The sequence below is a fragment of the Trachinotus anak genome, unplaced genomic scaffold, assembly GCF_046630095.1.
Source record: "Trachinotus anak isolate AG129_WGS33_773 ecotype Australia unplaced genomic scaffold, CSIRO_AGI_Tana_v1 ptg000004l, whole genome shotgun sequence".
In the NCBI taxonomy this organism is placed as follows: domain Eukaryota; kingdom Metazoa; phylum Chordata; class Actinopteri; order Carangiformes; family Carangidae; genus Trachinotus; species Trachinotus anak.
Genome location: NW_027273855.1, coordinates 12,919,433 through 12,938,510, shown reverse-complemented (window position 1 = coordinate 12,938,510; position 19,078 = coordinate 12,919,433). Strand labels below are relative to the sequence as shown.

At 42.2% G+C, this 19,078-nt stretch overlaps 1 protein-coding gene across 1 annotated transcript in view; it reads left to right on the top strand.

Annotated features, from left to right (window-relative positions):
• The window catches only part of znf335 (zinc finger protein 335), a 19,351-nt gene extending 273 nt beyond the window's left edge, over positions 1 to 19,078 (top strand). Inside the window, 47 exon segments of the mRNA XM_071474970.1 lie at positions 197 to 435; positions 618 to 766; positions 1,034 to 1,162; positions 1,276 to 1,449; positions 1,576 to 1,749; positions 1,839 to 2,012; positions 2,111 to 2,266; positions 2,357 to 2,561; positions 2,662 to 2,801; positions 2,904 to 3,054; positions 3,327 to 3,430; positions 3,567 to 3,622; positions 5,669 to 5,781; positions 6,869 to 7,062; positions 7,344 to 7,537; positions 7,662 to 7,938; positions 8,047 to 8,124; positions 8,335 to 9,465; positions 9,556 to 9,738; positions 9,873 to 10,037; positions 10,163 to 10,421; positions 10,512 to 10,689; positions 10,774 to 10,886; positions 11,004 to 11,022; positions 11,219 to 11,335; positions 11,811 to 11,887; positions 12,041 to 12,201; positions 12,305 to 12,525; positions 12,650 to 12,749; positions 12,836 to 12,924; positions 13,047 to 13,303; positions 13,418 to 13,532; positions 13,624 to 13,821; positions 13,941 to 14,083; positions 14,193 to 14,332; positions 14,513 to 14,610; positions 14,721 to 14,807; positions 14,951 to 15,034; positions 15,141 to 15,200; positions 15,286 to 15,391; positions 16,009 to 16,127; positions 17,243 to 17,375; positions 17,461 to 17,772; positions 18,005 to 18,131; positions 18,222 to 18,340; positions 18,429 to 18,475; positions 18,603 to 19,078. Coding sequence (XP_071331071.1) covers positions 197 to 435; positions 618 to 766; positions 1,034 to 1,162; positions 1,276 to 1,449; positions 1,576 to 1,749; positions 1,839 to 2,012; positions 2,111 to 2,266; positions 2,357 to 2,561; positions 2,662 to 2,801; positions 2,904 to 3,054; positions 3,327 to 3,430; positions 3,567 to 3,622; positions 5,669 to 5,781; positions 6,869 to 7,062; positions 7,344 to 7,537; positions 7,662 to 7,938; positions 8,047 to 8,124; positions 8,335 to 9,465; positions 9,556 to 9,738; positions 9,873 to 10,037; positions 10,163 to 10,421; positions 10,512 to 10,689; positions 10,774 to 10,886; positions 11,004 to 11,022; positions 11,219 to 11,335; positions 11,811 to 11,887; positions 12,041 to 12,201; positions 12,305 to 12,525; positions 12,650 to 12,749; positions 12,836 to 12,924; positions 13,047 to 13,303; positions 13,418 to 13,532; positions 13,624 to 13,821; positions 13,941 to 14,083; positions 14,193 to 14,332; positions 14,513 to 14,610; positions 14,721 to 14,807; positions 14,951 to 15,034; positions 15,141 to 15,200; positions 15,286 to 15,391; positions 16,009 to 16,127; positions 17,243 to 17,375; positions 17,461 to 17,772; positions 18,005 to 18,131; positions 18,222 to 18,340; positions 18,429 to 18,475; positions 18,603 to 18,761 — 7,824 coding nt within the window. The 3' untranslated portion in view covers positions 18,762 to 19,078.

Here is a 19,078-nt window from a genome sequence, read left to right as displayed (position 1 = left end):
CAGAGATCCCTATTATAATGTTAATTAAAACAAAATTATTTTCTCTAAATTCAAGCTATGTGAGTGTTACAGTGAAAGCAAGTGTCACAATAACATGAGATCAGAAAGTAAAAGTCTACTTTAAGACTTAAGACTTACTCTACACTCATCTACCTGGGCTTGACTCACTGATGTGGTTTGTCATGTTCTCCTCCAGACTTATCTGAAGAGGTTTGGCTACTTAGACACAGTGCACCGCAGTGGCTTCCAGTCTATGGTGTCAACTTCCAAGGCTTTGAAGAGGATGCAGAGGCAGATGGGGCTGGAAGAGTCTGGACAGCTGGATCAGGCCACCGTGGAGGCCATGAAACGGCCTCGCTGTGGGGTTCCTGATGTGGCCAACTACCAAACCTTCGAGGGAGACCTCCATTGGGACCATAACGACATCACTTATAGGTGAGTACAGAGAAAGAATCTACCACTAGAGCTGATTTGATTAGAATGCTATAACTTGCTTTGTAATGTAGGGGAAACCATACAAAGGGTATCTAGAAGTCTCTGATGGAGATATATCACCAAATATCATCACTGACATTGTTACAAGTCTGAAAGCATTGTTGTTCATCTCTTCCCTATAGGATCGTTAACTATTCTCCAGACATGGAGAGCTCTCTGATTGATGATGCCTTTGCCAGAGCCTTTAAGGTGTGGAGTGATGTGACCCCTCTGACTTTCACCCGCCTCTTTGAGGGAACAGCTGACATCATGATATCATTTGGAAGAGCTGGTATGTGCTTGTAGGGTGGTCATTTCATCTGTTTTGTACATACAGATGTCACACAGTTGGATTGTAACTTTGTGCTAAACACATTTTGTACTAAAATCAAAGATCAGAATCAGAATCAGAATCAGAATCAGTTTTATTGCCAAGTATGTTTTCACATACAAGGAATTTTTTCTGGTGATTGGTGCAATTGATCAGCAACAGTGGGGCTCTCTAGCCTTGTAGATTGATGAGATTGAAGATTGATGTCTAATTTAATAATCTATTTAGACCACGGAGACCCATACCCATTTGATGGTAAGGATGGCCTTCTGGCCCATGCTTATCCCCCTGGTGAGGGTGTGCAGGGAGACGCCCACTTTGACGATGATGAGTTCTGGACCCTGGGTACAGGACCAGGTAAGCAGCCGTGCTCACCAATACCCCTATCAACAATTCATGTGCAATTGTCTCCCCCTGGTGTTCATGTTATACACTGGATTAAATGAATACATTTCAATCTTTCAACTAAGCTGTGAAGACTCGCTACGGGAATGCGGATGGTGCCATGTGCCACTTCCCCTTCACTTTTGAGGGTAGAACTTACACCACCTGTACCACTGACGGCCGTTCGGACAACCTGCCATGGTGCGCCACCACAGCTGACTACAGCAGAGACAAGAAATACGGCTTCTGCCCAAGTGAACGTAAGTTTTACAGTTTGTTGAGGAAATCATAGGTCAGGGGGTGCCACTTATTTGAGGGCATTTGCGTCTGTGACATGCTGACTCGCTTCACCCGTTCATCCTTCCCCTGTATTGTCATCCTGACAGTTCTGTACACATTTGGAGGAAACGCCAATGGATCTCCATGTGTCTTCCCCTTCGTCTTTCTGGGGGAACAATATGACAGCTGTACAACGGAGGGCCGCAGTGATGGTTACCGCTGGTGCGCCACCACAGACAACTTTGACAGTGACAAGAAATATGGATTCTGTCCCAGTCGTGGTGAGTGACAGGAACTGGAATGCATAAAAATTGTGTTGTGCTGTGACAATGGCTTCTTTTCTTATTTTTGGTTCTTATTGTTTGGCCAGACACTGCTGTATTCGGTGGAAATTCAGAAGGAGAGCCCTGCCACTTCCCCTTTGTGTTCCTGGGTAAGACGTATGACTCCTGCACCAGTGAGGGACGAGGAGATGGCAAGTTGTGGTGCGGTACCACTGACAACTACGATGAGGACAAGAAATGGGGCTTCTGTCCTGACCGGGGTGAGCGACATATAAGACTCAGAGAACAGTAGGTAAACTGCTGTAGATGTGAATTTACACCAGTCATTCACTAATATTCCTTACTGTATGTGTTCCAGGTTATAGTCTGTTTCTGGTGGCAGCCCATGAGTTTGGACATGCCCTTGGCCTGGATCACTCCAACATTAGAGACGCTCTCATGTACCCCATGTACAGCTATGTGGAAGACTTCTCCCTGCACAAAGATGACATTGAAGGCATTCAGTATCTCTATGGTAATTTCAAGACAAGCTGCTTAATACTACAACATAAAAACATCAACATATTTCAATTTCTCTCAACCATGACTGTTTTTTCTTTTCCAGGACCCAGAACAAGCCCTGCTCCCACCCCCCCTCAGCCCAACACCCCCACCACAGTCAACCCAGACCCTACAGATAAACCTAAACCCACTGAACCCTCCACCACTATCACCACATTGCCTGTGGACCCGACCAAAGATGCCTGCCAGATGAACAAATTTGACACCATCACTGTCATTGAGAATGAACTACATTTCTTCAAGGACGGGTGAGCAAATCAGTCTGTTCTTCTTTGTGACAGAAATAAAAATGACAACATCAACAAAAACTGCAGTGTTGATGTGTTAAATCTTATGTGCCATCAACAGACATTACTGGAAGATGTCCAGCGGGCGCAACGCAAAACTCCAGGGACCATTTTCTATTTCTGCAAGATGGCCAGCTCTTCCAGCTGTCATTGACTCTGCTTTTGAAGACTCTCTGACTAAGAAACTCTACTTCTTCTCAGGTAAAGAGGCTTCATACAGTGTAGCTGTATAAGGGACCATTAAAACATAAACTAGAAGTGCAGATGAGCTTCATGGTATCTTTCTTTTTTTTATATGTACAGGGACCCGATTCTGGGTGTACACAGGGCAGTCTGTTCTGGGTCCCCGCAGCATAGAGAAGCTTGGCCTCCCCAACACTATTCAGAAGGTAGAGGGAGCACTGCAGAGGGGGAAAGGCAAAGTGCTGCTCTTCAGTGGGGAGAACTTCTGGAGGTGAGTTAAAATTGCACCTTTAACACATTTAAACCTGGGAATCTGCGGCACGTTGGGAAGAATGTTGTTGCTGGAAGATTTTCAGCTCAACTTTAACCATGTCTGCTCTTCTTTAACACTTATTTGGTCTTTTAACAAGACAGTTAAACCCCACCTCCACTGTGGTTTTTCAGTCAACCTTAGAATAAGCATTTTTACAACCTTATTAAAGTCTGTGCTTTAAGAGGAGGACAACTGACATTTTCTTGTATGGTTTTGTCTGATCAATACAGGCTTGATGTGAAGGCCCAGAAAATCGACAATGGCTACCCCAGATACACAGATGTCGTCTTTGGTGGCGTCCCCAGTGATGCTCATGATGTATTCCAGTACAAAGGTAAACAGATCTGTCAATTTCAAATATTTATGTACTCTCAATAATCAAAATCAACTACAACCAAAGCAGTAGGCAGTTAAACTTAAGAATCTACATTTTGCATTCAATTAATTGAACTTCAATATTTCTTCTTTAGGTCACATCTACTTCTGCCGGGACCGCTTCTACTGGCGCATGAATTCCCGCAGGCAGGTGGATCGTGTTGGCTATGTGAAATATGACCTCCTCATGTGCTCAGATTCTTCAAACCTTCGCTACTGAGATGACCGCGCAGGGATGAGCTCAAAATCAGGTGTCAGGGAGAATGTGATGCAGTATTTGTGCGTAGCGCATGTTGTATGAAGTGTGTGTTTTCTGAGATGTAAATAATTGGCCATGATTGCTGTTGGAAAGTCCTACGACATACAGCAGTGGCCTGAAAATAAGTCAGTGGTCCAGTACATGAAAGTACAAATTGTGATCTTTGGCACTGACTTGCCCTCAGTTTGATAATCTGTGAACTGATGTGATATTATGGTAGCCTACAATTTGAGACAATAACCACAACTTAAATATTCTAAAAAGCCATCTGGATCAGACTCCATTTGCTGAACAATTTCTTTATGTCTGACAGGTTCAGACTCTTAACAGTATTAGATTATTTTGGTATTTATAGCAGTATCTAATATTATTTTTGTGTCCTAAAGCTTATTTTGTTTTGTATGATTCTATTTGTGTATTTCTGAAAATGGTTTCAAAGCCAATTACTTGCACTGGAAGACAATGCATGTCTCCTTGACTTAAATTATTTAAGAGACATAGATATGTTTTGTATTAAAGTTGTAACTTTAAATGCAATAAACATTCCATGAGAATTACCTGTCAGTGCCACTGTCTGTTGTCTCACTCATTCATGAAAATACTTAATGAACTGAAATATCATATGGAAGTAACACGTAATACAGCCCACAGTTTACAGAATAATTTCATTGTATGAATCGGGTACCAATAAAATTCTATTGTACTTTTAGTGTGGGTCCAGTGGAAGAAAACATGACTGTGGGAAACAAGAGAGTAACAAGGAGTCATTTTCAGAGGCATACATTATACTCTAAGTAGATATGTAAATACTGGGTACCTATATGGAGTACACTAATGGGAAATAAAACTGAGGTGTAGGAAACAACCTAACCTTACTGTATAATTAAAGTTACAAAATCCCAAACAGACCCACATACCTTATTCTTAGTGTGTAATCAAAAGAATTGATAATTACTAGGTTCTTCATAAAGGATTTGTTATGTTTGAGCCACCGATCTATATGTTATATTATTACATTACTTGATTATAGTTAGATTATAGTTCGTGTCAACCCTGTGATAGACTGGCCAACTGTGCCAGGTTCGAATAAGCGGTATAGATAATGGACGGATGGATGATTAAAGTTCTTCTTCCTTTGATGACAACAGAAAGCTACTCCAGCGTACATGTTGTGACTTGGTGGATGAACATGCCTGCAAGAAGCAGTTTTCAGAAGCCCCATTTCTCAACTTGATTTTATCTCAAATCCTACAATTAAGAAGACATAAATAAAACCCTAGAGTGTGGGTGTAGCTGTACGCAGAAGAAACATTTGTAAACAGAACGCCCCTTTTTATAGTGTTTTCACCTAGATATCCCACTAATGTGTGTTAATGAGTTAGTTATTTGTATTTTTCATTACACAGTAAATGAGATATATGGGCCTTAATATAAACTCAGTTGGCAGTTTTATTAGGTACACAAGCAAAAACTAATGCAATCTAATTAAAGTCCTGCAATAAATCAGAACTTGTTACTCCCTTGTTCTTCTATTTTGCATACATTAAAGTACCAATAGGAACCAAAATATATTATTGGTAGCTGATTCATTTAATGAAATTACGCTCCAAATTTTGTGACCAAAACGCGAATGTATAAAGACCCGCACTACAGAAATCTAATTCAATGGCTTTTGTTGTATCGATCATTTATCAGTCTCTTGGGACAAGCGGATGTATATTACTCCGCACCCAGTTGCGTAATGCGCCTTCCTCTAAAAACAAGTCCACAAAACGTTTAAAAACATCTCATTTACCGAATGTTTCGACCAATATGTAACGACAAAACTATCGGTAAATACACATTGTTAAAACTGGTAAACATACGACTGTTTGATTAGACAATGGGTTCGTTTTTCAACAAAAATATTAAATAAGATCCGGTTGCACGGGCAGGAAGCAAGGAGATACTCATGGCGCCCGACTAGAATGAGGCAACAATTATCGGTTACTAATTTCTGTTCTGTTTAGCGCCTCTGCACCAAAGGATACCTTTCTACCCGAAAATACACGGTAAGAAAAAAGCGTGGAGATTCTAGTGCCGGTGAGGGAAAATGTTTTCATTTTCTTCAGGGAGAGCATTTGGGCGGTCTGCCGCAGCTGAGGCCCTTGAGGTCCCCAGTAGAGCTCTCAGAATGCCTGAGTGTAAAAGGGGCTGCCTGGTGTAAAATGGCGACGCGGAGCAGGCAGGATGAAGGGCAGCTAGGCCTGTTTAAATCGGCTAGCACATGTCCTGGAAGCTGTTATTGCCGAAATGTCGACTTGCTTAGCTCAATGACATGCTCTTCATTGTACCCTACTATCCTGTTTAACCGCTTAAACTATAATATCAAAAATGGTAGACGTTTTATGTCCGTTTTGCAGCCCTTTAAAACACGATAGTGACATGAAAACAAAGCTGGTCAGCCAGCTAAAAGCTAATGTTAGCTGTTCATGTTCATCAGGAGCTAACGTTAGTTTACAGTGGTATCAAGTTTCTAAATAACTTTATCGGTGCACAAATCGGTCCTCATGGTAGAAATACAATCTGAGGGAAACTTTAGGTTTTCGTCCCCAGCATAGAAAGATTAATTCATACCAATATTTACATCCTTGTGGGAAAAACAGTTCGTACTGCTAGTTATCCAGACACGACAGGTATTAATGCTGACGTTCCTTCTGTAATCATGTCTTAGTTTTCCCAAAATAAACACTTACTTACATTGTCACGTACCATCAAGTGGTGGGTGACGAACTCAACATCCTTTATTGAAAGAAACATAAGTTTCAATAACAGCCACGGATGAAATGCCCTGGAGCTTAACGCGTGCTTTCACAGCCATTAGATGTTGTGGAGTAAAAGTATAACGTGTCACAAAAGGAAAAGAGATGATACATCAAAACTGGTCGAGTTTACTTTAATAAATGTACTTTTTACCCTCTAGCTTCCATATGCATGCCACTGGTACAAAGGGCTTTACCTTCCAACAAACCCATCATTGGTTCTATATAATCAACATATAATCAACACCTCATATGGACACAAACACACAAAAACTACATTAAAGTCCAGGAAACTAGACCACAAAAACTAAAGAGTCAATTTCTAATTGCTTCCCCAATCTCTCAGAATTAATTACAGCTTACACTTACACTTAAAATTATTCAGCTTACACTGTACAATAACATTCAGAAACAGAATATGTTCAACAGCAAGTCTTCGATTACTTAAGTTACCATTTACAGCATTAAGCATCCTTATATCATCACAGTTGAGAAAGGTGGACAGTCTTCTTTCGCTGAGGATCTCTGCAGGTCTTGAAGCTTTTAAGATTCATTCTATAGTCATTCTAAAGTCGTTCTATACTTGGCTGTTTATCCAGTGGTAGCTTAGCTGGGGATATAAATTGTGTTTTGCAAACACTCTTGGCACTAATGACTAACAAAGGTGTCCTAGGGTAAATAACCAAGGAACTAGACATCACTTGTATTAATTTTAACACAATGAACTTTCAGTAATGGCTTTCCAGGCATGCTTTAAGTATGGCACACACTTAAAATTTGATATTAAGTTTGTGTGGAATTTTTGTTGCTAGTTATGGATTCAGAGGAGAATGAAGTGGAGAGCAGCAGTGATGCAGGCCCCTCAGGGATGGAGGAGCCATCTGAAAGCGGCATGGGTATGGAGTCATCGGAGGCCATGTCTGCAGATAGCAGTGATGCTGCTGCATCTCATGCACAGGCCCCCGAGTCTGACTGCCATGTGGGACAGAGCTCAGAGGGACTTGTGGTAAGCTTTGTACATTTGTGTGAGACAACAATAATACAATAAAGCCAGCTAAAAACAATATGACACTTATGTTTTGTCCTAAAGTTTTCTTGATAACACTATCATGTTCTTACTCCCTGTCAAGGTGTTCATCCCAGAAACCAGCTCCAGTACAGATGTCAGAATTTCATCAGTCCACCTCCCAGACTCCTCCTCAGTGGCCCAGTCCACCAGCGTGTCCAGCGTCTCCACAGTGACTCAGTCAGTGCTGGTGTCTGAGTCAGCCCAAGTGCTGGTCCACTCCAGTGCTGTGTCAGAAGGAGCCATGATGGTTTCTGACTCAACTGCTTCTACCTCGTCAGACCTGGGGTCCGCCATTGACAAAATCATAGAGTCCACCATCGGCCCTGACATCATGAATGGTATTTTTACTTGTACTCCATGTTCTGTTATGTCTGTGGTTGTGTAATTTTGATTAGTTTACAGTGAAGTAGCAGATAACTGATTCTGTCTAATGCTTTTATTATTAGGTTGCATATCTGTCACCAGTGCAGAAGATGGGGGTGCAGAGACAACCCAGTATCTGATATTACAAGGACCAGATGATGGTAGGTGTGCTGATATTACTTCTAACTTATTAATTCTTAAGCCCATTTGAAAACATTTTTTGAAAGTTCATGATGCAGAAGAAATTACCACCATGCTCATACAGCATTTATTTATACTCAAGTTGATGAGTAAGGTATGGGAATGGAAATATGAAAATCTTATTTTAATAAACTATGTACAGTTCATCTAGATGTATTTGTCTGTTATAGGTGCTCCTATGGTAGCTCAGATGTCATCTTCGGCCCTGTCCGATCGTATAGCCATAGAAGCTCTCGCTGAAGGTCCCACATCTACCTGTCTGGACCAGGGGGACCTGCAGGGCAACCTTGAACCTGACCAGCCTGACGATCAGCCTGGGCACTCAGGTTACCCAGAGGACAGCAGCAGTCAGCCTGACCAGCCCCAGCACTCTCACCCCTCCCAGTACATGGACTGCAGTGCAGATGGTCCGGACCAGACAGAGGAGTCTTCATCTTCCTATGTGGAGTGCTCAGGTGAGGAACCTGACCAGACGCGCTCCCAGTCAGGCTTCCCTGACTACAGCGGGGATAACAGTGACCAGGACCTGCCTGGATACGTGGAATGCAGTGGGGCTGACTCAAACCCTACCAGTCGAGGTCACTATGTGGTGGAGTGCAGCGCTGGGTATCTTGAGTGTGCAGTGGACGATGGAGAGCAGCCACATCATTCACGCAGTTACATTGACAGTAGCGCAGACCACCGGTCCCAGACAAGTCGGCAGTATGTGGCTGAGTATGGTGGAGAATGTGTTGCAGCTGCAGACTCTGAGCAACCGGGTTGTTCTCGGTACCAAGCTAGGGATGATGATGAAGATGACGAGCAGAACCAGGATCCAGATCAACCACAGCACTCTCAACAGCAACCCCAGCACTCCTGTTACATGGAAAGGAGCAATGGCCCTGAGGCCTCTCTCTATGCCGATGACAGCTCCTCATCAGACCACCCACTGGCAGACACCGCAGGTTCAGGTGGGCTTCCTGAGGCACTGGAGTGCAGCGAGAGCCAGCCTGGGCCCTACATCAGCAGCAGTGGGACATATACGTCCAATCCAGAGCCTGAGCTGCCTCAACAGTGCTCACCCAGCCAAGAGGAGCCCCAGGGCTCCCAGGGGCCTCAGGATGAAGCTGGGCTGGTCAGGGAGATGGAGACATCAACAGTGGCAGAAGGCTCAGGAGACAGACCTCCAAACCTAGCTGAGCTGGAGGAGATGATGGAAGTAGTGATTGTACAGCAGTTCAAGTGTAAGATGTGTCCATACAAGAGTGCTTCCAAAGACACCCTCATTAATCACATGAGAGACAAGCACTTCAAACCTGCAGGTAAAGTAGCTGATCACGAATCACAGCGGTACATAACTTTGCCTATAAGTTATCTAATTTTTGTTTCTTTGTGAAATGTTGGTTGTTCAGGGGATGTGCCAAAGAAGCGTAAACGTGGACGGCCTCCTAAAAGTGAGACATTGGCCCGTCGCCAGGCAGAGAAAGAGGAAGCTGAAGAGAGGAAGGCGGCAAAGGTGAAGGCTGCTGGGCCCCATCAGGCAGAAGAGGAAGAGGATGATATTGTGGATTCTGGTGCTATTGATGACCCTGAAGGTCAGGGAGGAAGACTTTCATTGAACCCCTTGTCAGTTAACATAAACATTCATAATTTTCTAGGTTAGTGAATCAGTCACAGAATAAGAATCATATTCACTTTTCCCTGTCCCTGCTCTTCTGTTTATCTCCAGAGGATAGTGACTACAACCCAGCGGATGAGGATTGCAAAGGAAGACCACCTGCCATTCTGAAGAAGCCTGCTCCTCCTATTTCCTCCTCTTCTCATGGGCGTCCTCGACGTAAGGTTGGCCGTCCGAGGAAGTACAGCTCTTTAGAAGAAGGCTACAACAGCAAAGGTGGGTTTTGAGTTTTGATGGAGCAGAGCAAAAACCAGGTTATCACTGCACAGAGAGCCTGCATTACAAAACATATGCTTCAGATTTCTGTATTTTCATTCCTCTTTTTCGTATGTTTGGTACAGAAGCAGAAAGTATTGCTAAGAAGCCCAGGGTTAGTGCTGATGTTAGTGCACCTGAAGAGGCAAGCTCTTCCGGGCTAGACAATGGTCCTGCTATGGCGACCGATGGAGACACTGCTGAGGCCACGATAAGCCAGTCAGACTCTGAGAACAAAGATCCTTCATCCAACACACAGCCAGAGGAGGAATTCTTCCAGAGGAAACGTGGCCGACCTTCCAAGCGGTTCCTCCGAAAGAAGTATAAGAAGTATATAAATCGAAAGTAAGTATCAGATCATTAAATAAAGTTGTGCTGCAAATAGTATTACATAACTTTCACAACAAGCTTCTCCTCGTCATATATTTCTTCCAGTCGTTACTATAAATCCCTCAAACCGCTGCTGAGACCGCACAACTGCTGGATCTGTGGCTCACGCTTCCTCACTCAAGAAGATTTGCGCTTCCATGTGGACTCTCATGAGGGCAATGACCCTGAACTCTTTAAGTGCCTCCAGTGCAACTATCGTTGTAAGCGCTGGTCCTCACTCAAGGTTGGTTGCAGTAAAACTGCACAATGCTCAGGTTCTCCTCAGTTTACATGCATGTTTCTATAAGTCTTGGGGGCTGTTTTACAGGAACACATGTTCAATCATGAGGGTACCAAGCCATTCAAGTGTGAGGAGTGTGATTACACAAGTGTCTACAGGAAAGATGTCATTCGCCACTCAGCAGTCCATAACAAGGATAAGTAAGTAACTCAGAGAACATGCATAAACAGTGAGTTATTACGTCAATAATTATTAATTGCAGATTATTCATTGCAGATTTTCATTGTCACTGATTTCTTTTCTTTTCCTTTCCACAGGAAAAGAAAGACAGAGTTGGTAAGAAATGTCCCATATTAGGTTGATATTTAAATACTAATTATTAGTATTAATTATTAAACTCATGGTTTAATAATGATATTATACATTCTTATTTTTGTAGCAGAATTACTGCAGTCTGTTTCTGTTTCTCTGGTTGTTGCTGTTTTTTGGACGTAACTAGTCAACTTTGTGGCTTTTGTTCTGATTCTCACAGGCTCCAAAGGTGTCAGAGTTCCCCTGCCCTGTGTGTCACAGAGTTTACCCCATGCAGAAGAGACTGACCCAGCACATGAAGACCCACAGCTCTGAGAAACCACACATGTGTGATAAGGTCAAGAAACATAGATTATACAATTAAGAAATATAAGTAACATAAATTTTAAGTGTTTACCAAGTGACTGGTTGTTGTTATATGCTCCTCCCTGACAAACAATATAATGAATTTCCATACATTCTTTGTGAAGTTCACAAACTTTTTTATGCATTTTTGCACCTTAGTCTAGTGTACAGAATAGTTAGAATAGACATGGCAAGCAATTGAGGATTTCCTGTAAAGGTCAATAGTTAGAATGATTTTGGGGCTAGATTGTTACCCCCGTAAGATGCTTGGTTTCTCTAGACTTCCTTCTTTGAATGCATGATTTACCTGCCCACTAGAACAATTTTGTGCATAACCATGACAGTCTTTACAAGAGAGCAAGTGCACACTTCATTTTATGGAGTATTATGGACAGTTTTATTTGCCTGTTGTGAAGTTTTCCAGACCATTTGATGGTAATAGTAATGATGCTTCTCTGTTTCTGCAGTGTGGCAAATCCTTCAAGAAGCGGTACACATTCAAAATGCACCTACTGACCCACATCCAGAGTTTTGGAGACAGCAAGTCAGTACTGAAAAGATTTATTTCACCCATTTATTCTGCCCTTTACTATTCTGTGTTTCAAAAATATGGATATAGTGGTTAGCAATTTTCATTTCAGTCATTTTGGTTGATGTTATCAACATAACAAATCACTCTTCAATGTGCACGTGCCAGGTTCAAGTGTGAGTTTTGTGACTACACTTGTGACAACAAGAAATTGCTGCTCAACCATCAGCTGTCTCACACCAACGACAGGCCCTTCAAGTGTGACTACTGTAAATACTCCACTTCTAAGGAGGAGTTCCTGGTCTCCCATCTAGCCATTAAACACACAGGTCAGTGTGGCCTAAGTTTGTTTAAGCTGAGCATGTTTTTATTTTACTTAGTCAATGTAGCACTGTTTGACAGCTATTCATTTTGTGTTATAAATCTCTACAGGAGAGAAGCCTTTCTCCTGTGATATGTGTCACTTCATGACAAAGCACAGGAAGAACCTGCGTCTGCATGTCCAGTGTCGCCATCCTGAGGCGTTTGAAGAGTGGTCTGTGGCTCACCCTGAAGAGCCTGTGAGGAGACGACGCAGACCTTTCTTCACCCTGCAGCAGATAGAGGAGCTCAAACAACAACACGACGACACACAGGACTTGCAAAACACTATAGTGAGTGTGTTAGAGGCTTGGTCTTTTATGTCAGGTCCAATTTGACTTAATTTTAGCTTGTGTGTTATATTTTGTGGCATTGGAAGATCATACACTGTAACTGTTTTTCACCCTCGTTCATTAGGTTGCAGTAGATTCTGCGACACTACAAGCCATGCAAGGGATGGAAAATGCCTCAGTGTCCCAGGATGCATTGGGAAACACCACCATCATCTATGAACAAGGTCAGTGACGATTCCACAAGAGACGTTTTTTGATATGTTTTGTGTGGTATGTCACCTTACTGACTTTGTCTCCATGTACTCCTCAGCTGAATCCAGTGATCTATCTGCCCAGAATGCCCTGGACCTGCTTCTGAATATGAGCAATGCCCGTGAATTGGTTGGAAACTCCTTGCAGGTTAGTGCTGTTGCACATCAAAAATTTTTAGTTTGGACAAAAAGTATCCAGTGGCGACGTTTATATGTAAAGTGCGCTGGCATTCTGGAAATTCGTATACTGATACTGATTGTACTCCTCAGGTGGCAGTGCTGAAGTCAGAAGGCAAAGCTACGGAGAAGGGCACATGGAGTACAGTCACCGCAGCCCCGGGCCAGGCCCAAAAGGTCATGACCTTCCACGTGTCTGAGAATGGTGAGACGGTGCTACAAGAGGCCTACGAGGCAGCCACCTCTGAAACAGGGGAACTCACCCAGATTGCCATCGAAGCCTACGAAGGCAGTGGAGACTTCAGTGTGGTGGAGCAGACCGCTGAAGAAATCCATAGTCCTGGATACAGGTAACATAACGCACACAGTTTCATTTTCCCTAATTAGGAGAAATAGATTGACCTTTTGATGATGGTTATGATGTGTCAACAATCTCCATAGTCATTAAACTGCTGTTTTTGCAGTAATGGTGAGAGCAGTCCTTCTCAGGCTTTAGAGGCCTCTGGATCAGACAGCATGAAAAGCGACAAGTACTATCTTACTTCAGCGCTGCCTGACGGTGTATTGCAACAAGTGGAGGTAGCTATCAACTGTTATTTCATTTTTTGACATATAGAGATGTACTCCTCAGTATTGCTTCTCTCTGACTGTCTGATTTTTTTATCGTCAGCTGAGCAGTGAAGCTCCAGCCTCTCCTTCTGCAGTGAGCTCTCCAAGTCTCAGCACCAAGAGGTTTTCCTGCAGAATCTGCATGGAGTCTTTTCACGGACGCTCTGACATGGAGAACCACAAGAGGGCGCACTTGGATCCCAACACCTTCAAGTGTCCTGACTGTGACTTCACTTCCACCTCCTGGCCTGAGGTCAAGGTATAGTATGTCTCTCAAAATTGTGCAGCACTGTCTCAGGGTGTCTGTCAATTCAGGGCTGTTTCTGTCCTTCGAACCTTGACTTTTCTGACAGAGATCAATGTCCTGTTTTGCTTTAGGCTCACATGGAGCAACATTCCTACCTACGTCCCCATAAGTGTCCAAACTGCAGCTTTGCCTCCAAGAACAAGAAAGACCTGCGCAGACACATGATGACCCATACTAATGAGAAACCCTTTTCTTGCAAACTTTGTGGACAAAGGTGGGGTCAGAATTTCACAAAACTTATATTTAGTTAGATTATAAAGTGGTAATGAAAAGCTATGAATGTTTAAAAATTTGGGGGGGGGGGGGGTTGCCCAATATCTCAGGTTTAACCGTAATGGCCATCTGAAGTTTCACATGGAGCGTCTCCACAATCAAGATCATCCCACTCGCAAGAGCCGCACCACACCATCTCAGCAGACCATCATAGTTAACAGTGACGAGGAGGCCCTAGCCACACTGCAATGTAAGGAACACGCCATAGCACATCTCAAGACAAGATGTGCAGTTGAATTTGTGCTGAAAAAGTCAAAATAAATTAATGATAGCACAGACTAGGCTAATAACAGAAGCCATTCTGTCATTGTAAAACAAAATCATAAAAATAAATCTCAAACGTGTGTGTGTGTGTGTGTGTGCACAACAGCCCTCCAGGCACATCAGACAGTGATCACTCCAGAGCGGTTGCAGGCCCTGGGACAGGAGCACATCATTGTAGCTCAGGAACAGACGCTATCGGACCAGGTACCAGCTTTCACACAGTACCTGACATATTTCTAACGTCACATAATTCTCTATTTGCATATCGTATATAGACCTTTTATAACTAAAAGCATTAATGTGTACATTATCAGGAGGAGGGCGCATACATTCAACAGATAACTACCATAGATGGACAGACAGTTCAGCAACTGATGACAGGAGATAACCAGGTGACAGAGGTTAGAGCCATTTTGTAGATTCTTACACTTTATGTTTTAATGTACATGAAAATAATGGAATATAAGACAAAATATATGTATTTCAAACAGAGCTGTCATCATAACTTTTAGCTTTCATTTCATGTTTGATGTCCTGTTTTCAGGTCCAGTATATAATCTCACAGGATGGAGTACAGCACTTGATCCCTCAGGAGTATGTTGTAGTTGCTGATGGCAACCACATACAGGTCAGTGTATCACCTCATAAGAAGTCACCTTAACTGATGATGGATACATGCAGTGTTTGAAGGTGAAACCGTGTTGTTCTCACTGATCTCTTTAACTGTCCCTCAGATGCCAGATGGACAGATCATCCAGTATGAGCATGATGGGGCCTTTCTGCAGGAGCAACAGGTGAGGCAGATCATCTGAAAGGCTCTGCAGTGAGAGTGTTTTGTTTTCACAAAAGCTCATTGATCCATGTGCTTTGTATGTTCAGATCGCTGTGAGTCATGACGGTCAAATCCAGTATCTACCTGTCAGCTCGGAGCAACAGATAGTGAATCCTGAAGATCTGGAGGCTGCTGCCCACTCTGCCGTCACAGGTTGGCTCTCTTATGGAACAGATTGCACTTAATTGTTTTATATATTCAGTCCTCCACTACATTATTAGGTTGTTTATATTTTCCACGGATGGATCAGTGGACAGTTCTTAGTTTAAAAACTACCTTTCAGCTGCTGACTCCCTCTCACATTGCTGTTAGAATCTGTCAGATAACAATGCCCGTACGCAAATAAAAGCACATATGTAAAAATTAAATATGAACCCTATTACATCTTGCAACAATGTAGCCCATCATTGAGTCTCTTTCCTTTGATCATTAAGTCTTAAAATGCTGATTGTTGGAGCATTCTTGAATGCACCATCATGGAGGCAAGAAAAGTTTAGGTCTTTGCAAGTTGATTATCAAATTTTAGTTAAAGGAATGATAACAATTTGCTCCCTGAAATGCAGGAAATCTATATTGTTATTTTATGGTGGGTATACACTAATTATAGATTATGGGCAAACAACATGTTAAACAACAGACATGGTCCTTTAGGCAACCAGCCTAACTATGAGCTTACAAATGACATGACCTGTGAAACCAATTGAAAATCAGTAATAACTATGGCACCCTGACAGCAAATCAAACTGAGTGAATAATCTTTGTTGTTGCAGCAGTAGCAGAGGCAGCGATGGCACAGACCCAGACAGTCTACACTGAAGCTACACCTGAACAGCTGGAGCAGCTGCAGCAGCAGGGCATCCACTATGATGTCATTACCTTCACCGACGAATAGATGGCTTTTTAAACCCACCAAGTACAGGCCTGCGCTGACCAGGACCAATACAAACCACTATGAGCTGACAAATACAGTGACCTCAACTTATTTATGCACTCAGCGGGCTGTGAACTAATGCATTATCTCCTCCACAGTATCATCTGCTCGGGGGCAGTTGCACCATTTAATAAGATCAACAGCTTTTTGTAAATTTAGATTATTGCACCCATTGCTTCTAACTTAATCATAGGGGCTGTGCATTTAACAGTTGGTCTGTAATTATTAAAAATTATTTGTGTTCATGTGCCTCAATTGCTTCGACTTGCAAGACAATGTTATCAAAGAGAATGAAATGGCTTATATCATGTTTTAGAAAATATACCGAGCATCTAATTGAACTTTTCAGTTTTCAAATAGAGGGAATGAAAAATGAGTGTTTATTTTTGACCTGTAATAAGATATGTTAATTGTTAGAATGCCACAACTTTGTGTTTACTGAATATTAAAATGTACATAACTTTTACATTTATTTTCTGTTCCATAATGGAGGATATGTTTTGATTTGGTGAATTTGAAGTGTTTAATAAGCTGAAAGCTGACACCAAATAAATCACTTTGTGTAATCTTTGTGTATATTCTCTATTGTAGCCATAGATGCCAGAACTTACTCTAGGGACTTTTGATATCTATATATCAAAAGGTATGTATAGGTTTTTATAGTGTATTGTTATATTCTAAAATTTGCGGCAGACATGAAAACAAAGTCACTCTACAGAGATGAGTTGATGCAAATCCAGTCATAGTCATTGTGAGGCACAGTTTGTGGTGTTGTATTGCATCACAATGAGCTTATAGAAATTGCAGCATGTGCAACATTCTTGTATTACAAGAGTATATGGGTCTGATGCAATAACAGAAATATGTGAACAATGAAATGCAATCTAATACAGCTACACCACAAACTACAACCTCAGAAATGTTCACTCCTGTCCCTGTGTCCACCCTCTATATATCTGCATTAATACACAATGAACATGTGAACATGTACTTAAAAAATTGAATATATCCTGTAACATTTCTCAGTGTAGAAGCTGATAGTTCGTTTGTGCCTCCAGCTGATGCAGTAACAACTTCCTCATCTTTCACTGGCAAGGAGGAGTCTCAGATCCTCTAAAAAGAATGGAAAACTAAAAAAAAACTACCGAGACTCAGTGAAGATTACACTGAAGATGAAGTTTTCCTTTGTCTTTCTTCTTTTATTAGGTATGATGAAAAAATACTACATTTTGCAGTTTTCTGTTTTCCAGTGCCTGTACTGACTTATTCACAAGAAATGTTTGTTTTCCAGATGTCCCTCATCTGAGAGGGCAGCAGAAGACTGAGGTGTTTGAACACATTTTGCTGAGACTTTCCTTCCCCTCATTTTACAATGGTCACAACAAGTCCTGCTGTAAACTCTATCCAGGAGGTTGTTACAAGCTGGTAGATAGCACAGGATACACCTGTGAATTACTGAGAGGAAGAGTCACAAAAACTGAGAACAACGGCTGGATTGAATTCAAAATATCAAACGTACAGTTTGTGGATGGAGGCTACTACAGATGCATTGTGCTGGGAACCCAAAACCACATCTACAGTGACTACTATGTCGAGGTCTCAGGTAAGTTATGATTTTCATTAATGTGATGTCATAAATCTGTGTTATGCAGTAGCCTCTAGTGTGTCCAATAACGCTTGGGCAAAAACTGCATTATTACAGCTTCCTGACATAAATGTTAATTTGCAAAATTGTATTCCGGTGTACTTTTTCCCCTGTATTTGTGAAGGAGAAATCCTACTTTAATTCTTGCCATAAACTCAGGAAGCTTCTGTGATAGTCATGCATTTTGCAGATGCTGCAAGTCGCCACAGTCAGTCTCAGCCTCCACTGCCAACAACCATCAAAGTCCTCAACACGTCCACAACACCCCCAGACTCCACTGGGCCTGCTCTGACCCAGGATCACAGCTACACTCCCAGGTATTCTCTCTGTACTCATTTTCTGATAGTGTTTTCTGACTGAAGAGAAATAATGGTTAATTTGAATGATGTGTGCTGTCTCCTTCCCAGAGTCCCCTGGAGTTTTGGACTGCTGCTAGCTGTCATTGTGTCCATTTCAGTCATGATTTTGATCACCATGGTTATTGGTGTTGTTTGCTTCAGAGCAAAGGCAAACCATAAACTGTCTGGTAAGCAGTTTCCTCAAACTGATGATCTGAGTGTTTCTGAAAAAAATATTTAAAAATATTCACAACGTGATGTTGTTTGTCTTTGCAGACAAATGTGGAGAAACTCTGTGTGAGTCACTGAAACAAGAGGCCCCGGTAAGTGCTAAACAAGGAACACGTAGCCTCTGTGACTCACTGTCACTTGCCTTTAAAAGCAGATTGAATGTTTATGATGCAAACTTCCTCTACAATGCTGTCTCTTGACAAAGTTTGTCTCCCCCAGGAAACGAGTGGTGTAGTCTACACAACAGTGGACTTCAGAGCTCACCAGAAACCCACAGAGGTGTATGCAAACCTAAAGATACCCAAAACACAAGCGGGAGCTGCTGACACAGAGCATGCTGAGATGGTGGAGTACTCCACACTGGCAATCCACCAGTGAAGTCATGTGAAAGCTTCGTTTCTGATTTTAATGTGGAATAGATTTTATTAGTGACACCACCGTGTTTTAAAGGGAACTCCATTGATTTTGCACATAAATGTTAGTTCGATATATAGGACCAGCACTTCTCAGCCTATGTAGAGTTTGAAAGACATTTGCCAGGCAGAGAGGGTCTAACAAAAAAATGCATCATGGGAAATTAAGGCCCAGCCTTGTTAGAGCGTGAACCACACGAGGGACAATGTATCTGGGCCTCTGCTGCTTTTATTTGAACTTTTGTCATTTTTGAGCTTCCAGAGTTTATGAAAGTGTAATGT